Here is a 22616-nt window from a genome sequence, read left to right on the forward strand (position 1 = left end):
CGGTTGAGCTGATTTTGGCTGATATGACGCAATGAATTCAGTTTATCAAGTCATAAGCTAGATTTAGAATTCCAGTATCAACTATTCCTCTCAGTCCAATCTAGAGGGCCCTCTAGTGTGCCTCTAGTCCAATCCAACACAAGCTATCGAGTGAAACATCATCATCGCAAGTTGCAACACTGACCTGGAACAAGTGACAAATCCAATTGGATCTCGGCCATCCGACGGGGCCGTTCCATTTTGAAGCCGCCGTTCGTCATGAGTCCAGCCTCCATGTCCACCTAATTCACTCTTTGGTTGAGGTGAGACTTGACCTACGCTAATCCATCCAAGGATGGAGGAGATGTCTCTTGCAAGCATAAATAAAAACTAAGACGATTGTGGAACAAAAAATCCAGGAATATCTCGATCATCTGAGGATTAGAGTTGATTTAAACTCGTTGATGGTTCCCAGATAATATCTAGAAACGGAATTGATCCCTACATAAATTTCTTTTTTTATCATAAAAACACTGATAAAATGGAAACATATTTGAAGTTCCACGATTTTGCTTCTCGTGCATTGTCGGATGCCAATCTTTGACACCTTAAAGTTATACATGAGGGGCATTGTGCACTTGCAAAGTCAAGGCAAGAAAGATGGATGTGAATTGACAACATATCAACATTGGTTGAATTATGAAGGAGAGGAAACAAAGCCAAAAGGCTCCATGAATGGGGCAACAGAATGGACCAACCGCCGCTTCAGTTGTACATAGACGTTATGCTCCACCATTAAGTTGGAGATCCAAATTTTGGAAACTTAACCTCGAGTGATTTCAAACGATTTAAATGACCTTCACCATCCTTATATACACGTTGAAACAATGTGTCCTAATCTCCAGCAAATGAGGTACCATCTCATTGTCTGAGTATGACGTAGTCAATCATTAGGTGACGGATTTTTTGTTAATAGTAACGCACCATGAGCATTCCCTTCGTTCGGGGCTTCAAACGCCCCAGTAGTCGGGACCAGATCGAAGCCATCGGAGATCTTGACACGGAACCGCTGAGCCAGCTCAAGTGGTTCCGTCCTCGATCTCCGTTTGAAGCCATTCCTCAGCCTCAAGATTCAAACGATTGGTTGGCTCAGTATTGTGAAGAAGGGCAGACTTATGTCGAGTTTCTGGATGACAACCCGTGGTTGAGCTCGACCAAGGTATCCGGATATTTGGACGAGTTCCAACCCAAACGATCCTGTTTGAAGACCAAATATCCCCAAGGGCGGATTTATCTTCTTCAATTGGGACAATGTCAAAGCCCTATTGCACCACAAGGCCAGGATTTGACGGAATTTGCGAGCGCCTATCTTCAAGTGCCGGTTGAATACTTAGGCACCTTAGAACTAGTCAGACGGACCGCCTTGGATTGGTTCCTTCAAGTGCCGGATCGGATTATCACCCTCCTTAAAGGCTCAAGTGGAAACCGCAAACGAAGTTCCAGACTCGCAGAAATCAAACTGAAATTCCGCCAAGAAGGCGATCGTGTTCAATGGCATTGTCCGAAGCTATTGCGAGATTTAAAGAGATTTCTGCCCAAAGATGCCCTGGCCATGATATCCGTGACCATGTTCGATTTGTATGAAGGTAACCCGGATCTCTTTGTGGCGGGTTTGGCCTCGGGAAATGATCGCGTGGCAGTTTTCAGCTTTGCCCGCTACGATCCGGCGCTGATATTTTCGTCGGAATTCTGGCATGAAATCAAGGAATCCGGACCTACCTCAACCAATATTGAATGGCGAAAGCATTTGGTCTTGGTGCGCAGTTTGAAGCTGATCGTTCACGAGTTGGGCCATCTTCTCGGCTTCGATCATTGTATTCATTTTGCTTGTTGCATGAACGGATCCGGACATTTGGAGGAGGATTTCAGGCAACCCATGTTGTTGTGCCCAATGTGCTTGCGCAAATTGAAGACCCTTTGTGATATCAACATTCCGGAAAGATATCGCTCTCTACGGAGCTTATTTAATAAACACCAAATGAAGGCTGAATGTGCCCTCATTGAGCAATTACTTGCCTGATAATAATTGTCAACTCTTTATTGTTCCAGATATGTCGCCTTCACTTGAAGTAAAGGCTAATCCGGAGGATGACAAATCGCCCGAGGAGCCTTCTCGACAATTGCGCAAACGTAAATTGGACCTCAATCGACTCTCATCCTCCCTCACATGCCCTCTAGTGTGTCAATTCCAGTTTTGTGGCATCCAATTGAAAGATGGCGATTCCTTGGAATGGCATTACCAAGGACATTTGGCCCACGAGCTCTCTCGTTTAGAGAAAGTTAGGGTCAAGAAGAACCCACATGACTTTCCCAATCGCCACTCTTTGGGTCGGGTGAGACGCCAAGCCTTTGAGCGAATCCAATTCCGCCGAGAGAGTCGACAAGCCTTGCCTGCCTCCACCAATGGGACTCAAACCGTGGACCACTCACGCCCACTTCGTTGCCCGTGCTGTGAGCAAATGGTCCAACCCGCACCGGATGAAAGCGATTTGTCAGAGGAGCAAAGGCTCCACGAGCATTTAGAGGCGTGTCTTCGCGTCCCTCCCCAATCTCAAGACAGACTCGACGATGAGAACGAGGACGTCGATGTGGACACGTCCAATGATTTCGAGGAGTACGAGTGGGCAGGCCAAACTAGAGTTCGAGCCACTTCGCTTATTCAAGGCGGTCTTCGAGGAGCCGGATTCTTGACGATCACCCACGCCGATGAAGACATGGAGTTGGACGTGGAAAATGTGGAGCGATCTTATGGGACTGCTCAATTCACAGACGCTGATATCATTTTGCCGGAGGCCGAAAACGAGAGCGAGGCCTCGGAAAGGAATGCCTTACGAAAGAAAGTCTTGGGCCAAACGGAGATGATACCGATTCCAAGAGCGAAAGAGGACGACTCGAATGACGAGGATGAGGACACGACTTGGTCAGGTGAAAGTGAAGCGGCTTGTTTGAAGCGGGAGAATCAGGCCTTGAAGCAAGTCTCCAAGTGTAATGTGTGTATGGATATGTATCGAACTCCCTTGGTGAGCGTGTGTTGCTGGCATGTCCATTGCCAACAATGTTGGCTCCGGGCTTTGGGCGCCAAAAAGCTCTGCCCACAATGTAAAGTGATAGTGACGCCGCAGGATTTAAGAAAAATATATCTATGAAGTGGAGACATTTCTACTGTATGTATTATCATTGTATGATGTGATTCATTACTTTATGCAATTCATTCTGATCTACGTACGTATAAACCCTTTAGAAACGAAGACAAATTCACAACTCTTCACCAGTCTTCCTCTTTGTTATGTTACGTATGCTATGTAGTAAGTTATTATGACTTTGTCGCCACGAGCGATGACAGTTTGCTCGAGGCCGAAAAGAGGCTGCTCTGTTGGCGATCGAAGGAAAACGAGGTCGACGACAAAGCCGGTGCTGCTCGATCCTTGATGGAAGGCAGCTCCTCATCCTCGGACATGACGATGTACTTGGAGTCTTTGGTATGTTTCCACATATGATAGCCCCACGCCATCTTGGTCTCCAATCGAGAATCACAGAACTCGCACGGATAGCGAGCACTCTTGAGCGGAGCCTTACATTTGTGCTTGTCCCGAACTTTTTCGCTCGGGAAGGATTTATCACAATTCTGACATTTGGGCCCTAGTCCCAACTTGATGTGTCGTTGGACGTGCCGTTGAAGGTCGTGTCTCTCGTGAAAGCCTTTCCCGCAATCGTGACAGTGGAGCGGGAAATTTGTTTCGTGGCGTTTCATGTGCCGATTCAACCCGGCTTGGGTGCTCAAATTGGCGCCACATTTATCACACTTGTACGGCTTCTCTTTGTTATGATCGTCAACATGGGTCTTCAGGGCGCTCTTGTCCGGAAAGTAGTGGTCACAGATATGGCATTGGAACTGGAACTGACACTGCCGGCCTTGATGGGCCAAATCAATGTGCTTCCTCAGGTCCAAACCCGAGGAAAACGTTAACGAGCAATCCAGGCAGCTCTCAGTCGGAGCATGCGGGTCCAATTTGCCCGTGCTATTGATAGGAGCAGTCTCCAAGACAATGCCAGTCAAATCTCCGTCAAGCACACCGACTTCATCTCCTGAGACTTGCATCTGTTGGACATGAAGATTGGGATCAATGCTCGGGTCTAAAGTGGTATGATCCATCAGTGTGCCACCAGGGTCTGTGTGCAGACAAGGACCCACGGGGTTGGTTCCACTACTCATCATGGTCATGACACCCTCATTATTCGACGTTGAGGGTTTAGCTTGAGCGCAAGTCACAGTCACTGGATTCGACGGATGGACTCGTTGGGTATGATGATACAAGGCCTCTTGATCCTTGACCTGAATGTTGCACTCACTGCACGTTTGAGTCATGCCGTTGGTCGGCAAGTTCACGTTGTTGTGGATCTCCATGTGCTTGTTTAACGCGGAGGTGTTTTGGAACTCGTGATTGCACGACGAGCAAAACAAGCGAACCTTGTTGGTGGATAAACTCCCGAATCCCAGGTTGGTTGAACAAGTCATGTTCATGGCATTCTTGCCCGTTGACGCGCTGGCTTGCGAAGTCATGAGGGGCGTGCCTTGATTATCATCGGTATTGGCCGAGAATCCTGAGGGTTGGGGCTGATACATGTTGTTATTGTACATGTTGTAGTTGGTGGGCTGATTGGTCGCATAAGCGGGTTGGCTCTCCAAGTTGTTGCCGTAACCGTTGGGATTGGGACACATGGTGTACATATTGCTCTCATTATATCCACCGCCCATCATGGATTCGTAATACGTTTTGGATTGAACGTAACTATTCTGCGGTCCCGTGGCATTCGAGCCGGCGGCGGCCGTGACCGTAGCCGTGTGAACATTGGTCAAATTCAACGGGGATGCACGATGTTGCTCCAGATTCAGCGGCGAATTCTGGGCTTGCGACGGGGCTTCAAAGGCTTGCGAAAACATCTGCGAGGGCTTTTTACCCCTATGAGACCTAGGATGGTTCTGATATACCCGTTGGTTCTGCGGGGTGAGATTGATGTACCCATTGCACGGGTTGGAATTGTAGAAGTACGGCTGGTTCTGAGCCGTGGCTGGCGTGGGCTGGCTTTTGCCGTCGGGATTCGTGTCCCGACTCAAGTTGATCCCGTTTTGAACGGTCAAATTCAGTCCCACATTGGGACCGGGTGGCTGAGTGGGCGGGTGGGGGGCAGATCCGGTTCGATGGGCCAAATTGATGGCACTCGAGCCGTGATTACCCGTGTGACTCACGCTCAGATTGAGTCCTTCATAATTGGGACAAGTCAGGTCTAGTCCGTGATTGGTGGACAGATTGAGACCGTGCCCGTGGAATGTAGAGCTGTACTGGCTTGTCACATTGTAATCCAAGGGCAGGATCGAGTCGACAAAGTCCAGATTAGACGAGGAGCCGGCGGCGTAATGCCCGCCGTGATTAGAGTACGGGTGACCCACGTTCATCATGAACGGCTACAGATCACAGACTGAACCAAACGCGGGGAACCAATGACTAATGGCTAACCTGGAGACACACGGGCAGTTATAACCGACCGTGAGGCTCGACCCGGAGACGGTGAGCGGGCGCTTTTTCCATGGTATTCATGAATGGCGATGGCGATGGCGACGGGCAGGCTCTTTGGTCGATATGGTAGGTTTGATCTTCATATAAACATAGAGAGAAAGAGGAGGAGGGGAGGAGGGAGCACCGGAACAACGCGATGCCTGAATTGGACAAGGATGTATGGGATGTCCACCTGACGAGCTTGGAGGCAATGAATGAGCCCCATTACTCAGATCAATCCGTGAAGACGAGGCGAGGAGGCCAGCCAAGACACTCAAGACACTCAGGAAGACGAAGCAGGGAACGGAGAAGAGGAGGAAGAAGGGAAGGAGGCCAGACAGATCGTTGTTCACTTGGTTCACGCTTAGTAAAAAGAACAGAGAGCAGCACGTACGGACGTCTGGCTAACGGCTAGACTGACTGAAAGATGATGTGTATGTGTGTGTCATGAAGAAAAACAGGAGTTTCATGATTCGGACTCTAGCGGAGAAAGTCTGAAGCATTTTGTGCTGTTCAATGTTAGTTGTGATTTATAAAAGCATGCACTCTTGCATAAACCTATGCTTCGGCTTTGTAAATTGGTGGTAGGCCAATCAAAAGTGTCATACTGAAAAGATGTAGGCCAAAAGGTCTTTGGGGTTCTAAATGAATGGTGAATACCATTTTTGAGCACATTGGATCCTATAAGTAGAAGGCGACTCATCATGAGTAATCAGTAATCACAAATTTTTGCAAGGTCCCTGGGGGACTTTCAATACAATAAAGTTAATAAGTAATACCAAACCAAAGAACAACATTAATGTTAATCAAAACACTTTCCTATGATTGCGAAAAAACATTTGCAACAAAAAGAAAGCACAAAATTTATAAGAATGAGTCCAAAAACATCATTTTCCAGCTTTAAAATATTTGTATATACTGAGTAAAATTGTGTCAGTTTAAAACATGCAATGTTAGATGAAACAAAGATCCTTATAACGATAAATGACTTGAAACTGTAACTTAATCCCTTAACAAAGAACTATTGAGCCAGAAAAGTTCAAGTGACGTCCCAAAAAGTGGTCATAACGTCATCTTTTGCCGCTCCAATGTGCCAATGCCTGACACCTAAAACTTTTTGGCAGTGTGGCTTGAGAAATATCTCAGTGGCTAAACTCTCCGCCAGAGGTCCTGCCTGCCACCCTTGGTCTATTATTTTGATTTCTGACCCCATGATGAAGCTGAACAGGCAAAATTCGCTTCTCAGCCAGGTCAGCCAGATCATCGACTGCCTGAATTCAGTTTGGCTAAAATTGGGAGGCCATTGACCATCAAACTTACGTATGGCTCACCCGACCCATGGGGGTCATGCCATTCTCGTACATATAATGAGAACGAATGTAGAAATTAAGGACTAGACAAACCCAATGAAAAGCAATTATCACTCAGAATGCGTCGTTCTAAATCAACCAGAACATATCATGTACAATGACCCCAAATATTCTCGACAGCCCCCAACCATAGTCTAGGGACCGAACTTTTATCACCTGTCGTATTCACTTTCAATTCGATCCTAAACCATGGAAGCCGTGATGGACGCCATGCCTAAACCCACCTTGGTCATAAAATTTATCAACCCGTCGGTGTGCACCTTGACCCAAAATGACCTAAAAACAAACAGTCATTTTGGCAACGCTAAGTCTGGCCTGTCTCCAAAACAACAACAAACAACCGCATCCTTGTTGGTGGGCAGACTCTCTTCCGGATCGCCCGCATTCCCTCGCCTCCCCATCATGGCCAACGTAGCCGTGACCGTCGAGACCTCGGGTGAAAACCAAGTGGTCGAAGTGGGCTACGATGGCCAAGAGATCCTGGCCCCGCCGCTCACTCTGGCCGAACATTTGGCCAAACAAGCGTCGAAAATCGACTTTGAAGATCCTCGTGATCGCGAAGAAGGTCTGTTGCGCGGTGACGGATCCGACGATGGCGACGACCTCAAGGACGCTGATCTGACCGAAGCTGACGAAACCGAGGACGAGGATGAGAGCGATGACCCCAAAAGTAGCGCCACCTGGCCTTGGGAGCCGGTCCGGAACAAACTCCGCGATGCCCTGACGGAAATGTCCGTGTTGGCCGATGTCATCACCGTGGCCACCAAGGAATGCGGCAAAGATCCGGTGACGGGCAACCCCAAGCGGTACATGGTCCTAGATGGACCGGTCCAATTGGAACAAGGCGAAGGCACCGGACCACGCCCCTATGTGTCGCTCCTGGCCAAGAAGAAGAGTCTTGACGGCCCGGCCAAGATTCTGTTGGCCGGGGCTGAGCATTTAAAGACTCTGCAAAGTGAGAATAAGAACAACCGCACAGCGCAAGATTTTCATTTTGAGCTTTTGAGGCTAAGACAGAATTGGCGATTAAAGAAGGTGTTGAATACCATTCTGGGCGATTTGAGCTATCGCACCGCGGGATCGCAATTCAAACAATCTGGCGTGTTTGAAGTGGTGAAAAGTGATGAAAATGGGCCGGAAGGCTCGGCTCCTCCCGGTGCCGCCGCTACCACGCCCTCAGGCGGACATGAGGATGGGAGTAAGGGTGGGGCGCAGAAATCCGCCCTCAAAGTGAACGTCCCGTCCGATTTGGAAGGTATTGCGTACATTCAAGTGACGATCCAAACCAGTCAGAACGAGCCTGAGCAATTGCTGTCCGCCAATCTGTCGGATTTCGGGGCGTTTGGCGCCAATCCCCCCGAGATGCATTGGCAAAAGAAGCTGGAAGCCGCGCAAAATGTGCTCTTTTGTAAGGAGCTCTTCTCTCAATTGGCCAAAGAGGCCATTCAATTGCAGGCCCCGATCCCGCATATGGTGGTGGGTAATCAGATTTCGGCCAGTCTGTTCACAGACATCCAACTGATCATTTCTTTGTGTCATTCCACGGGGTCAGAGAAGAAAGGCCCGGCCAGAGCCATTCAGAGTCAGTTGGTCCACTCTCACGTCTTGGAACACTCTCTGCACCAATTACTTCGTCTTCAACACAGTCGAAATATCAATCCGGACGCTCCCGCCTTGAGCTCGGCCCCGATTGGGATTTCGAAGAGACGGAGGCTGGCCGGACCTCGAGCCGCAGACCGACAATCCTTGATCGAAATGGCCACGCAACCCACTCTGTTGGAACAAATCATTCAACAAGCTCAACATGTGGTCTTGAGACTTCGCACCATGTTCGTGTTAGATACTATGGCCCGGGAGTTGAAAGACCCGTTGATCTCTTGCCATTTGGGCACCCTGAGCTCGCCAATCCGAACCTCGGTCAAGGTGAGCATCGTGACGTCCGGGTATGACTCCATTCTTCGCACCCCGTTGGTCATTCATGTGGGAGAGAAACAGCTTACTGTGGTCTGCAAGGATGGGCGCGTGCTACATTTCAGTCATGAACCGCAGGAATTCAGGGACTTCATATTCTGCCAAATCTCACAACATCAGGTAAGTGCCCAGCCAATGAATATACCATTGTGAAAGTGGCAAAGTAAGAGAGAGACGTGTAAATATACAGTTGAAATCTCTTAATTATATCATTCAAAATGGGTAGTTGAATTCAGTTCTTGATCGCACCACAATTACATGTTATGCATCTGCGAAGTAATTATAATTAATTACATTTCAAGCCCATGTATTTGTAATTGACTACATTTATAAAGTAATTGACATAGGTCTGTAGGTCATCAATAGTTAGATGGGAGCCCAAACACGTGAAACATATTTAACATGTAACTGAGCAATCGATTTGTACAGCCCTTAATCTTGTTATAAATCAAGTTCAACTTTTCTGGAGACAAGTCGCAACTACAGGATTTTGGAATACAATGAGAGATTGCTAGATTACAACAAACTTCCTCATGATGCTGACTCTGTACAAGTCGATTGTTCAGCCACATCTTGAACATGCTTCCCCTGTTTGGGCTCCAATTAGTTCAGCAGGTTTGCAATGCAATAGATCGAGCAGGTCTAAAGATGTTTCACTAGGAACATTGAGGATATGAGAGAGCTCTCGCATTGGGAGAGGTTAGAAAGGTTGGGATTGTACAGTATTCAGAGAAGGTACGAAAGGTATCTGATATTGTACGTTTTCAAGAGCATGCATGAGTTTTGTCCCAACCTAGGACTTCAAGTCAATTTTGGCGACCGTAGAGGCTTAATGTGCGTTTTGAGAACACCTTCCAGCCCTCGAGAATCCAGGCTAGTTAAAACGATGAAGTCCAACTCTCTTCTTTCTCGGGCTCCTTCACTGTTCAATTTGCTGCCCTCTAATATTCGTAGGGAGTATGTAGGAGTTGATTCAGCAACACCCTTTAAGTCTGACTTAGTTAAAAGTATTTCTTTCAGCATGTTGTTTAAAGTTTAACTGCATCACTATTTTTCTTCTTTATTGTACGGGTATTGGTCAATTAACGGCTGTCTATTTTCATTCTAATAGATCAACGGAGTCCAAGCCCTCGCCAAATGTATGGGCTGGCACGTGCTCTCATCATCCAATAATCTGGGCTGCGGATCCGTCGAGCCCATGGGCGGTGCCACGGGTTGCTTGCTCTCGAATCCGGCTGGTGATCGGTTTATCGCCATTCGTCATATTCCGCCTCCACAAACCAGTGTCTGGGTTTCCTCCGCCCCTTGTAAGGATTTCTATCCTGGGGGTGTGGTGAAGGATCGGAAATGGGAAAAATTGCCAGACTCCTTCCAGGAACTTCGCCTCGATAAAATGGATGGCAAGAATCTACTGAACAAACTTGAGCTTCTCATGGCATCTTTGTCAGGGAATGACACGCCTACCATTGCTTCGAACGGATCGAGTTTTATGTAACCAATCAATTCGCAGATTATTAATAAACATGAACCAAACCGCTAAAATGGTATTTCAAGGTATTAAGCCCTCGATATCTTGTAGGTCACTTCCCTTCCCTCCCAATTTCTATCTGCTCATCTTGAATTGAACAATAGTTACACAACACAAATATCGTGGTTTAAGCAGTTAAGCCGTTCCTCAAGAAATAGAACGAATTACAGTTACAATTACTTTGGTCAAAAATAGTAATTCGTTACGCAACCATTACTCAAAAAAAGATGCAATGACGTTACTCGTTACAATTACTTTTACTAAAGTTTGAGGTGATCAAATATCTTATGGTTTTTGCCCCACCAAGACGATATTTCACTAAAGAAATTATGTTTTAGCCTTAGACAGTCCTAATGCGTAAATTTTGAAGACTTTGTGTCATCTGTTTTCAAAAATGAGCATTGGCATTTAATTTTGGTATAGTTGTTCAAAATGTACTTCATTGTAATGCTTTGAGGAGTCAAGATTAGGACCCTAGATGGGGTGATGATTGTTGAGGGTTGAAACAATATCGCAAACGTCATGATGGAAAAACAGTGTTAACCTTTGTAAAGTCAATGAACCTTCCTTGTTGGATGGCTTAAGTCATGGAAATGTGGAGTCTTGGTAAATTTAATGCATCATGCTCAAGCCAAAGAAAGAATTTCCTTGCTGCACTGAATTAGGTCTTCAGCCCAACATAATAAAGTAGCAAATGCAACAAGATTTAAATCTAAGAACACCCTCAGAGAATAGTTAAGAGCCAGCACAATTTTCAACCCTGACTTCCATTGCTTGTAATATGCTAGATCATGACGACGTTACACAGGACATTTTTAAGGCCGCCATATGTACCCTAATAGTAAAACTAAATTTTGGAAACCATTGAACTCAACCTCCCAACCAGAAATTGAAAAAATAATGGTCACGTTCTCCAAGCCAGGCAAATTCCCTCTCCATAAACATTCGAATTGAAATTGAAGTAGCAGCTGCACGATGAAGGAAGCAGCACAAATTTTGAGAGGTCATTGGGGCACTTTTCAAAACAGTAGAGGTACTAAAAATCCAAGAATAAATCTCAATATTGGACAATAACAGGTTCTAAGGTTCAAAAAGTTTATTGCAAAAATACGAAATTCTAAAATAGAACAAAAATCAGCCGCAAAACGGCTTTTTTCTCTAAAATTCGTTTTTATTCGTGTTAATGATAGAAACTTAGACAGTTTATAAAATACCTACCTGCATGAACCATTCCTTAAATGGATAAAAGAACTGAACCTTCAATTTAATCCCTCAGCAAAGAGATATGAAGCCTCAAAAGTAGGAGTGATCTCTCAAAATTTGACGATAACGTCATCTTCCTTTCCCGCTTCAATGAGTCAGCTGAAGCTGGAGGAATTCCTGTCTACTAGGATTTTTTTTCCCATTATTTAAGTACTAAAGCCATACGTAGCTCTGAGAGGCACAGCTTTTTCCTAAAATGTTTTTGGTTTGGATCTGAGACCCAAATGAACATTGTTTTGGAACGGAGTTGAAGTTTCAAATTTTCACCGCCACAGAGCGCTGAACTCACCACCGTACTCTTCTAATACGGGATGTAGTCCAGCACTTTGGTCCTCTAGCAGAAGCGTTAGGAGATCAGTTCAGAACTTGAACAAACACCAACATGATGACCAGCGGAAAGCGCCCATTTCATTCAGCTGACGCAGCCATCCGGACAACACACTGTGGTGTGCCTCTTGCCCCTCTTGCCCCTCTTGTCTCTTCTCGGAGCTGAGCACGTTCTGGCCAGGCTTGTGTATACACATCGGTGTGCGTGTGGGCACTTGACTAACTGCACTTATAGTGTGTGTGTGTGAGTGTGTGTGTGGTTGACGCGAAACACGAAGGACGAACGACGAAGAAGAAGTAACAAGACGAAAGAAGGACGCACCCGACCTCGACCTACAACCTTGCGTGGTGGCCTCAGGCTGACTTGACTTGAAAGCCACGTCTGGCAGGCACGTTCCTCGTTCCTGGATTGCTGAATTGCTGAATTGCTGGAGTCCTGGAGTCCTGGAGTCCTGGAGTCCTGGCTGCCCTCGCCCGAGTCCCAAGCGCCCAATCCCACCAACACTGATTTCGCCGTGGTTCACCTGGTTCCTCTGGTTCCTCTGGTTCCTCTCACCGCCTAAAGAGAGAGAACACCCAGAGACCGAGAAACAGAGAAACAGAGAGACAGAGAAATAGAGAAATAGAGAGACGGGAGAGGGACCCCTTGTTCCCTTGTTCCCTTGGTCCCTTGGTTCCGAGCCTTAGTGATTATATTCCCACACATTCAGAGACAAGGCTAGAGCTAGCGAGCACTGACCTCAATTTAGGATTCGCGGTATTGGCGGTAATCGCGGCAATCTCCCTCTCGGCCTTGGGCTAAGGCCACGTCGTTTTCCCCGTTCTTGCCTCCTTATATGCCCCCTCGTCACAATCGCCGTCATCATCCAAGTGGGAGTGGTCGTTATTCACACTCAGTATGGACGAGTCAAACCAGATCCGGGACACGCCTCCCGATGCGGACCAGGATGCGGAATGGTGTACCATTGCCCAGAAGAAGACCAAAAAGAAGAAGAAGAAGCATAGGCCCGTGCCCTTGGAGAATTTCTTCTCCTCTCCGGCCCGAAATGAAGGCGGGGCCCTGAGCACGGCCCACGAGGACAGTTTGGGTGAAACCGTACCGGATTTGAACGATGACGATGAGGTGATTGCCCTGAGTATGCGACATTATTTCATCGACTTCCTCAAACGCGAAGGACCCACCCGATTGGACAACCCGAAGATCCTGGCCGAAAAGAAGACCTTGGCCGAGGAGAGCGTGCGCGTGATCGACAAGTTCGCCAGTTTTGATCTGTTCCTCACTCAGGGCGGCGAGATTCAAGCCGTGGACAATATTGTGTGCATTCCTCCCGATTTACTGAAAGCCAAGGCTTTGGCCTTAGAAACGGTCTTGAATAATGTCGATGTGAAAGAGAAGCCAACGATGGTGGCCACTGCCACGCCTCTACCGTCAGCGAATCCGATGTCCGAGGGTGTTCAGACCCAGTCGTACAGTTCGCCCACACCTACGAGTAATCCTTGGGGCCGGCCACCGTCGCGACCAATCTCGAGTACCACCCCGCCCACTGAAATGTCCAAACGATTGTTCGCCTCGGATAATGGCTTGTTCGGCGGAAGCACCGGAAACCTCAGCCATTTGTCGTCCACTTCGTCTCGCCATACTGCCACGCCCCCCCTGACGCCGGATATCTCCATGCCTCCCCCACCTATACAGAAACCGTTCTCTAAATCATTTGGCGGCATTGGCACCATCGGCTGTGGGTCCAATGGCGGAAATGGGCACTCGGCGTACAATAATACCAATCACTACAACCACTTACAACAGACTTATGAATATCTCCAAAAGAGGGTGGACGATTTGTCCCAGAATAAGATAGACCTCCAAATGCAATTAACCGAGAAGGAACGCCAAGTGGAAGCGTTAGCCAAAATTATAACCAAACAGGAGGATATTCAAGCCTCATACACTCTGGTGAAGCGCGAATTGGAAGTCAAATCATGCGAGAATAAGCAACTCCTCGACGAGATCGGATTACTACGATCGGTCGTGTTGGAAAAGGAACCCAACGTGAACGGCTCGGACATGCCCACGAAAAGTAATACCACCCACTTAATTATCGAAATGCAAAAGCAGCTGAACAAGGAGCGTCTGAATACCCAGACTTTGAAGAACCAGTTAGAAATCGAGCGTGGTCTCTCGTCCAGTTTGGTCACCAACAACAAAGTCCAAAGCATGCACGGACTGAGTCTTGGCTCGAATCGACCCGATGTGGGATCCATTTTCGCCAATGGGAATGGGGTCAGTGATTCCCTCGGCCTCCAAGGACTACTTTTCAACACATCCGGCGTGAACTCGACCACCTCGAGTTCCAAGAGCCATTTGAACGGAATCGGTCGGGAGTCGTTGTTGATTTCCAAGCCAGGTTCCTCGTTTCCCATTGGTTTGTCGCAGCCAAACTCTCAATTTCATATGGGGTTGTCATCGTCGCCCAAGAACTAGGATGTTAACCATCAGCAAAAGAATTTTATCCACCAATTGAAAAGCGAGCTTCAGAAAGATTATCCCGACGTGACCGAGCGTGATGTTCAGGCTTGTTTGCAGGAGCTTAATAGTCAGGTGGATTTCAGGAATGACTTGCCACCAACTTTGCGCTCTGTTCTTTCCGGAGTGAAGGAGATACTGGCTCGAAAGATGGCTCCTTCACTTTCTCGAAGGAACGTCTTCTAAGAAAAGACCAGTGTTTATTTCTTGAAAAATATTTTTGATGTGGAAAAAAATATGTGCATTGCTGTGATGTCTCGTACATTCGTAACTTTGTATTGCCCCTCCCAATTGCAAATCATGGCCTGAAACTGCTGTGAGATCGACTTTTTTCGAATAACTCCGTTGATCTCGAGACTCCGACCATCCACGCTCTCTCGCTAACCTATCTGGCCTCTTTTGGATGGATCACTAATTCCCGTACATTTATACTTAACTTTAACAATGTCTGCCGCTTCTCTTTACAAAGAGGTCAATCTTCTTCATGTTGATGGGTGACTGGCAAGTGGAACTGGAACAAGTTCGTTCAATTCAAACAACTTGTGTCCTTTGCGCTCAAAAAAGTTCTTAAGTATTCAAACCGAAATATTCTTTCAGTCGAATGTGATCGATTTTTTTGGACCAGGAACTTCTTGTGATAGAGAGACTACCTCTGTGGCCCAGAACGTTAAAGATGTTACTACAAGGAGCCAAGTTCCCTAAAAACCATATTGAACTCCTTGGCTACGATTGGAAGCCTGTGCCGTCTTGTTATCTTATTCATATTGTAATAATGTACACCATTGTTAAATCGTGGGTAAAATGTTGACGTATTGTCTTTTCTTTGGATATTTTGTGATGTGCTTTTGTAATTTTCTTTTCTACAATCATGAGTTGTCGAAATGAACTGTTCTGTGCTTCAACGATTTTCTTAGTTTTTTATTAATATAGCCTCACCAGCCCAGGCATATTGGAACGAAAAGGGCTATATCTAGGGGTGGGAAAGATAATTTTTTAGGTTGGATTAAGTTTTCAACTATTTTGGCCGTTTTGGTGAAAAAAGACTTTTTCACGAATTTTAACCATAAAATAACCTAAAACCGAGAATTTTCGGGGAAATTGAAGGGTTTTAATCGTGTTTAGGCGAAAATTAGGGAAATCCTGGATAGAGACAAATTCAGGGCTACTTTGGCCGTGCGTGACAATAATTGTCGCTGCTCAAAGATTTATTTGACCTTGAACCCCAAGCTTTCATGAAGAGGAACTGTTGGAACACATACAGTAATGCTGTACTGCAAGTGATTTAATTTTAGCCTAGAGGCGGTTGGTAACCATCGCAAATTTTGCCACCAAAACAATGTTTGAAAATGCAAGTGAGCTCAGTCTTGATGTCAGGGCCAAAACTAAGGGCCTGCTGAAGACCTGAAGACCGGCAAGAGACCGAGGGAAGTGGGTGAGCCTTTTGGTGTCCATCCTTGAACCATTGATGAGTGGAGAACTTTATGCAAGAACGGCGAATCCCTTTACGACAGACCAGTTCGAGGGTGAAGAACTGGGATAACATAAGTCAGCCTTCAAAGGGCCAAAATTCAGAGAGTTACCAATCTCCATTAGACTAAAATTGCATCATTCATGGTATTGGATAAGGTTTTTCAATACACCACCCATTAACGAAAATTTGAGACTCAAAATGATGAAGCGGTTCTTGGAGGACCAGGAAGGATGTTCAGGAGGGGTAAAGAGTTACCCTTACTTTATTTCCACCATGTACAGAGCATTCCATATGATGGTTTTTACACACTATTTATCTCTAAAAAACGAAGGATGAAAACATTTAAATTCATTTCGTATTTGTAATGTCCTTTATTTTGATCATCTCTTCGTAAAAATGCATGAGTTGTTTGGCATTGATAGGTAACTCAAGGTGAATGTTACTTTTTCTATGTACTATAGCGCAACCATTGTATTCAATTGCCTAAGATTTTCACGCAAAGATTGTATCAATTTTAGAGACCACCCATCTACCGCTTCTGGGAATGGAAGCCCCAGTAGTTCAAAATGGAAAAAGATATTAATCTTACTTGATTTTACATTCATATGATATTTCATCCACCAATGAATTCGAGTTGGCGGATCTGGCTAGCCCTTGAATGTAGGGTTGATCAGGTATGTTAATCAAAAAAATTGTCTTGGTCTGACTTAAAAGGATGCTACTCAGGGTGGGCATCAAAATTCAATTTTTCGTTGATGTAAAGGCAAGGCTGTATTTCTGACCCAAAGAGTAAAAAGACTGTGAAAAACAATAATCAAGCAAATTTTCCCTTAAAACCAACCATAGGACATGATTAACCAAAAAACAAAAACTTCTTTTACGTTCTTATAACAAATTTCTTTATCGCGTTTTCGCCACTTATTTTGGCTGATTTTCATAACCTAAAGATACTGTATTGACCAAAATCACAAACTATTTTTCCGATCCGACGCCTAGTTATATCAATGCCTTCAAAACGCCATAGTTTACTGGATCTGCTTGTATTTCTTTGTTCTAAGGGCGTCAGGGTTTAGCAACAAATGGCTTTAATTGAGCATGAGAAACATCGGAAATCGATTCACCAAATATACCCTAGCCAATAACTAACCCGAATTTGCGACTGGCTACAGTCAAGGATAACATGTATATATGTATGTTCAATCAAACAACCCTTTAACAGCATGGAGAATATCGCACATTTTACTCCGTTTGCTTCAATATAAAAATGAGAGGACCAAATGGCCCTTGAAAAAGGAATTTCTAGTAGAAAGCATATTTCTGTGATAAGTGACACGCCATCAAAAATCAATGACGGTAAACAAGCCCACCCCTAAAGCAGAACATCATAAATTTTTAATGGTAGTAACTGCTTTGAACATATTCCTATAACTCGGACGGACCCTTGGACGAACTTGATTATACATCAAATGGTTGTTTTTGTCCCTGCTTTACTTCCAATTTCCGAGCGCTGCCAAACCAATGAGATTTTGGTTGCGATTGCTGGTTGACAGTGCGGCGGCAAGGGAGAAATACCAATTGATTTGTCTTCCTTTGTGCTGGTTTCACAAAAGCAGTCAAAGGAATAATTAGCCAAGTAGCTCCCTCACTTCCTTTTTCATGGGGGTGTTATGCTAAGAGAGCTGTGAGCCTTCTCTGGCAATCAAAGCCTGCCTCCTTATCCTCCAACCATTTACAATTCTCGTTGGTACTTTCTTGTTAAGGTCCGACCAAAATTTGCTGACAAAGACGGTCTTTATTGACAACAAAATTATTTAAAAATCACCCAAAAATTGTCCACAAGTTTGCGGATAAACTATCTATTTGGTCTACAGTACATGACAAAGTTCAAGAGGGCTGGACAGTATGACTTAGCTTTCACATCATACTTAAAATTGCACAGCTTTGTCAAGAAAATAATGAAACTAAGATTGGATAATAAATTGGAGCAAGATGCCAAAATTTGCTAATGTTATTCCAAAATTGCAAATAAAACACTGCGTCTAATATATAAAGTCTGCGGAATGCGAGATTTTTTGCAAGATTTGCATCGTGCAATTTTTGGCAGGTCTTAGTCATGTCTGTTTTAGATTGTTTAACAATCAAATGGTGTGGAAACATGTCTCAATTAATTCTTGGGAAATGAGGGGGGAAGAAATAGATTGAGGACTTATCTTATGCCAGAAAACTAAGTTAACCAGTTTGTTACGTCTCCTTCCTTAAAAAGTATTTACTTGTACTGGTAAAGGGGTAGCCATTTTCAATTGAAACTGAATATAGAGCTGAATATTGCAGATGAATTGTCATACTATGGCAACTTTGCTTGACCAGCCTTATGTTGATAGCTTGATTAGAGCTTCCGAATTGCACTCTCACCAGTTTGACATTGGTCACATATATACTTTTATTCGAATTTTGGAGTGTTTCATTTGCGTTCAAAAGAATAAAATTGCAATCGACGTTTGATTTCATGGCCAGGCAACGGAATATTCAACGTTTTTTCTGGAATTCGTTGTGCAATTTCAGCCATTTCAGCAAAAAGATACAAATATTTGTGAAAATTCATGATAGTTTTCAAGAATTCTGGTCAATTTTAGAGAAAAATGTCAAATTTTACTTCCTGACTTTTTAAAAAAATATTTTTGAAAAAAGTACACGTAGGTTTGAAATAGATTGCAGACATATTACCAACCACCTGCTTATGTTTTCCATCCATCTTAAATAGCTCTTTTATCATTGTAATTGTTTAAGATAAGATACCTATTTCAAATGTTGGAACTCAGTTTTGTTGAGTAATGAAATCCTCCTTTAAAAATCAGGCACATCTTGACGTATTTCATTATTTATGGGGTAAATGGTCATGAGGTGGATGGTTGATTTGGGAAGAATAGACTTACTATTACTTGCAAGAAACTTGAAAAACTTGATTTTTTTAAAAAAAGTTGTTCTGCAGTACATATACCACGCTCTCACATTATCGTTTTTCTGTTAATGAACTGAGATTTATCTTTTTCACGAACTATTAAAAATATACAAAATACTGATCAGTCTGGGACGCAGCATGGACATGGCAAGAAACTGCTCCCTAGGGATCCTAGGGAAAGCAGGATCAAATCCCAGCGCTAGAATACAATATGATATAATTTTCCTTTTCATCTACGTATTGCCGGGGCAGTAGTAACGAAATTACGTGTAACGAAATCAAAGTAATTTGTTCCTTTTTCATAAAGGAACTGTAATTCCATTACATTTTAAAATGGTGCCATTGCAATGACCTACATTTTCCAAAAAAAATATTCACTACTCATTCCTTTTTTTCACGCTCCAGAGTGACATTTTATTTTTCGGCAACTGAGGAAACTTGGACCTCCTAGGCAATCCTAACATAAATTTCCATTTTTTTCTAAATTGATTTATCCTACAGAAAGACACTCAGCGCTGAAAAATGCGCCTGCTTTTAACAAAAATTTTCAATCAACATGCTTTGGAGGCCATCAGGGACTTGAGTTTCTCGAGCTCTCCTGGCCCTGATTGTGTGATATATCAGTCAGACTTGGCCAAGTCTATGACCAAAATACCAGATCAACCCTACTTTCAAGGGTCACGTTAGCCAGGTCTGTCAACCTTAATTCGTTGGCGGATCAAATAGTTTATTGAATTAACATTAAATAAAAATCCTAAGTGTTTTTTCTTGAAGCGCTGGGGATTCCATTTTTTAAAGCGGTGAAGAAAAAACCATGTCAGAGCCTTTTGAAGTAGGCCATTAAAATAAGTGCTATTTTCAAGTGTTTACAGTAGCTTTATTTTACATTTTGAATTATTTTGCCACAATCTATGCCTGGCGTTTTCAGTTCAACACACTTCCCGAAACGTTTTATTCAAAAGTGAGCCATTTGAACTCCTATAACTCAGCAACTGTTACTACGATTTTCGCAAAATTTCGTTGAAAAGGGTATTTTAGTGAGCTCTCATAGTCCACTAATAAGCTCTTGGTAATGAAAGCTTTTTAAGGTGTATTACATAGGTTTTTGTCCATTTCCCAAATCAGAACATAAGAAATGTTAAAAGTATTTGGGTTACAAAATTGACTACAACAGATCAAAGCGCATAAGGTGGAGTTGCCAAACCTTTGACATGATAATGACTTTAAATGGGAGGGCAGCATATTGAACAATGAAGGAGCCCGAGAAACAAGTGAAAGTGGACTTCATTATTCGAACTAGCCTGGATTCTCGTGGGCTTGAAGGTGCTCTCAAAATGCACATTAAGCCTCGACGGTCAATACAATTGACCCTAAATCCTGTGTTGGGACAAAGCTCATGGGTGCTTTTAAAAGCGTACAGTATCAGATATCTTTCCTACCTTCTCGGAACACTGTACAGTCCCAACTTTTTTAGTTTCTTCCAATACGAAAGCTCTCTCTTTCCTGTGATGTTCCTAGTGAAACATCTGTGGACTTGTTCGACCTTTTGCAAACCTGCTGAACTCATTGAAGTCCAGATGGGCGACGCCAGGGACGGCTTTAGCTGAGCTTATTCAAGATGTGGCTGGACAATCGACTTGTACAGAGTTAGCATTGTGATACCATCTCTGGACTGAAATACCCGATAAATCCAACCACATGTCTGAAAAGCTTTGCCAATTTTCAACTGGATATGCTCAACGAACTTTCCATTATTTTGGAGGACCTCACAAAAATCCTTAATGGAAAAAATGGGAATGCACAACCATCGTGGTAGCTCTATTTCACTGCTTTCTTTGTAGGTGGTTGAACAATGATAATGCAAAACATTTTCATTTTTCAACCAAATTTCCTATATTTTCGAGCCCAAGAAATTGAAATGGGAACGAAATGATAAATTGTTTTAGACCTAATGATGAAAAAATCAACAAATACATCTGGTTAGAGTAAAGACTGGGTTTGAAATCTTTGAGTTTTGGTCTAAATATTTGAAGACTGAAGGGAGAGGCGGCAGGTTTAACTCCCCCTGCACCAAAAAATATGAGACGTTTGGTAAGAGTTTTTAGGGTTTGATTCATAGATTCCTATTATCTGTTTTTCTTGGTCCGTTTAATTACAAGGCAAAGAGAGCGAATGCTTTCATTGATTCTTTACCTATCAGCGTGTAACTTTAGTTTGGACACTCATAAGCAAGGCTCTAGCCAACCAAAACCTTTACATAGAAAGGGAATTATTACTTCATAAATAGTATATGGTTAGATTATACGTTAGCTTACATTGAAAAATGGTTATAATCAGACTGGAACTTGGGTAGATATCATCCTTTTAATCACATTTTTACCCCCGCTTTGTGAACACCTCTTTCCATTCTTATTTTGACAGAGCTCCACGTTCAGAAGCACGTAGGTAAAGTTATTTGTAATCTGTTGTTCTTGTTTATAGAGTCAATTGACAATGACGATGTTTATTGATATAAGTATTATACCTTAAGGTACGCTTTTCGATTCTCAATCTCATTCAGTTTTTGGTGTCATATATTAAGTTGGTATTGGTCACAGGCTTGAAAGGCTGCTCGTCCTTCTCACTGAGCCTTTCAACTCCTTGGCCTTAACATTAGGTTCAACTAGAGGTCCAACCTTAGTCATCATGATTTTGGACCGAATAGGCTAGCAATTGTTTTGACCGAAGATGGTGAAACCATGAAAATAAAAATATTTTGGGAAGGAAATTAAGATCTGGTCTTAAATTATTACAGATATACGAAATATAAAAAAAATTGGTCAAAATATTTGATTTAAACATTAATGGGCGAGTACAAAGCTTCCCAATCTCAGTGTAAATAAGTCTGGAGCAATTGCCACTTGAAAAGAAATATTGGGCCTATTTCTCATATTTATTTTCTGTAGAAAGAAAGTGTTGGCTTTAAAGAGCAATCAATCCAATGTAATGATGATGCTAAAAAGCAGAAATCGGAGTTTAATCCTCCTCAAACTCAATGCAGAGAAAAATATGGACAAATTGTCACTTGATTAAGTTTGAAAAAGAGTCCGAGACATTTCCGTCAGAAGGAACTGAAAAATGATTCAATCAAGATAAGGAAATGCTCAAAAGTAGGGCCAGTGTGGAAAAGGTTTGACATCGAGTGAAACACATGGTACCCAAGTACCAAATTTAGTGAGGCACGAAATATTGAAAATGAGGAAAAAAACAATGCTTCTACGTATATAGGCCAAAAAAGGAATTTGATAATGTTCAGTATTTTGCCTATGACGCTCTGAATTTTGTGATTTGGTTTGGTATGAGTTAAGAAAAGCCATTTTCATTATTTCCATCGCATAGGCAATCGAATATTTCTCGCATTAATAACCCCGCCTCTTATCAGCCTTAAAAGCTTCAACATTCTTGACATTTGCGCCTTACCAATGTGATTGATAGCAGTTTTCGCCTTCTAATCCAACCATCTACAGTTAAGAGCAACCATATTTTTGGAAACTTCCGTTGAAGCCGATGAACAAATATCAGACTCACAAGTTTGTAATGCTTGTGATCGGCGGATGATTTGCAAATTCTCAT

General features: G+C 43.7%; 3 protein-coding genes across 4 annotated transcripts; 2 read left to right on the plus strand and 1 right to left on the minus strand.

Moving 5' to 3' along the window:
- The first annotated feature begins 95 nt into the window (after window positions 1-95).
- On the plus strand, window positions 96-3307 carry LOC131888074 (E3 ubiquitin-protein ligase RNF220-like). 2 transcript variants are annotated; one of them, XM_059236858.1, is made up of 2 exons: window positions 96-302; window positions 956-2087. In XM_059236858.1, exon 2 carries the CDS (start codon window positions 965-967, stop codon window positions 2057-2059), a length of 1095 nt encoding a protein of 364 aa, XP_059092841.1. In that variant the 5' UTR covers window positions 96-302; window positions 956-964; the 3' UTR covers window positions 2060-2087. The 2 variants fall into 2 exon arrangements, with proteins under 2 accessions (XP_059092841.1, XP_059092840.1); XM_059236857.1 differs by lacking the exon at window positions 956-2087 and adding an exon at window positions 2089-3307 and having other exon boundaries at window positions 124-302.
- LOC131888073 (zinc finger protein ZFP2-like) lies at window positions 3192-6025 on the minus strand. Its single transcript, XM_059236856.1, has one exon. The coding sequence runs from the start codon at window positions 5495-5497 to the stop codon at window positions 3353-3355; it is 2145 nt and encodes a 714-aa protein (XP_059092839.1). The 5' UTR covers window positions 5498-6025; the 3' UTR covers window positions 3192-3352.
- A 1245-nt stretch (window positions 6026-7270) lies between these two features.
- LOC131887981 (mediator of RNA polymerase II transcription subunit 17-like) lies at window positions 7271-10477 on the plus strand. The gene is made up of 2 exons (XM_059236734.1): window positions 7271-9055; window positions 10047-10477. The coding sequence occupies exons 1-2, from the start codon at window positions 7367-7369 to the stop codon at window positions 10428-10430; spliced, it is 2073 nt and encodes a 690-aa protein (XP_059092717.1). The 5' UTR covers window positions 7271-7366; the 3' UTR covers window positions 10431-10477.
- Window positions 10478-22616: the final 12139 nt, after the last annotated feature.

The sequence above is a fragment of the Tigriopus californicus genome, chromosome 10, assembly GCF_007210705.1.
Source record: "Tigriopus californicus strain San Diego chromosome 10, Tcal_SD_v2.1, whole genome shotgun sequence".
Taxonomy (NCBI): Eukaryota; Metazoa; Arthropoda; class Copepoda; order Harpacticoida; family Harpacticidae; genus Tigriopus; species Tigriopus californicus.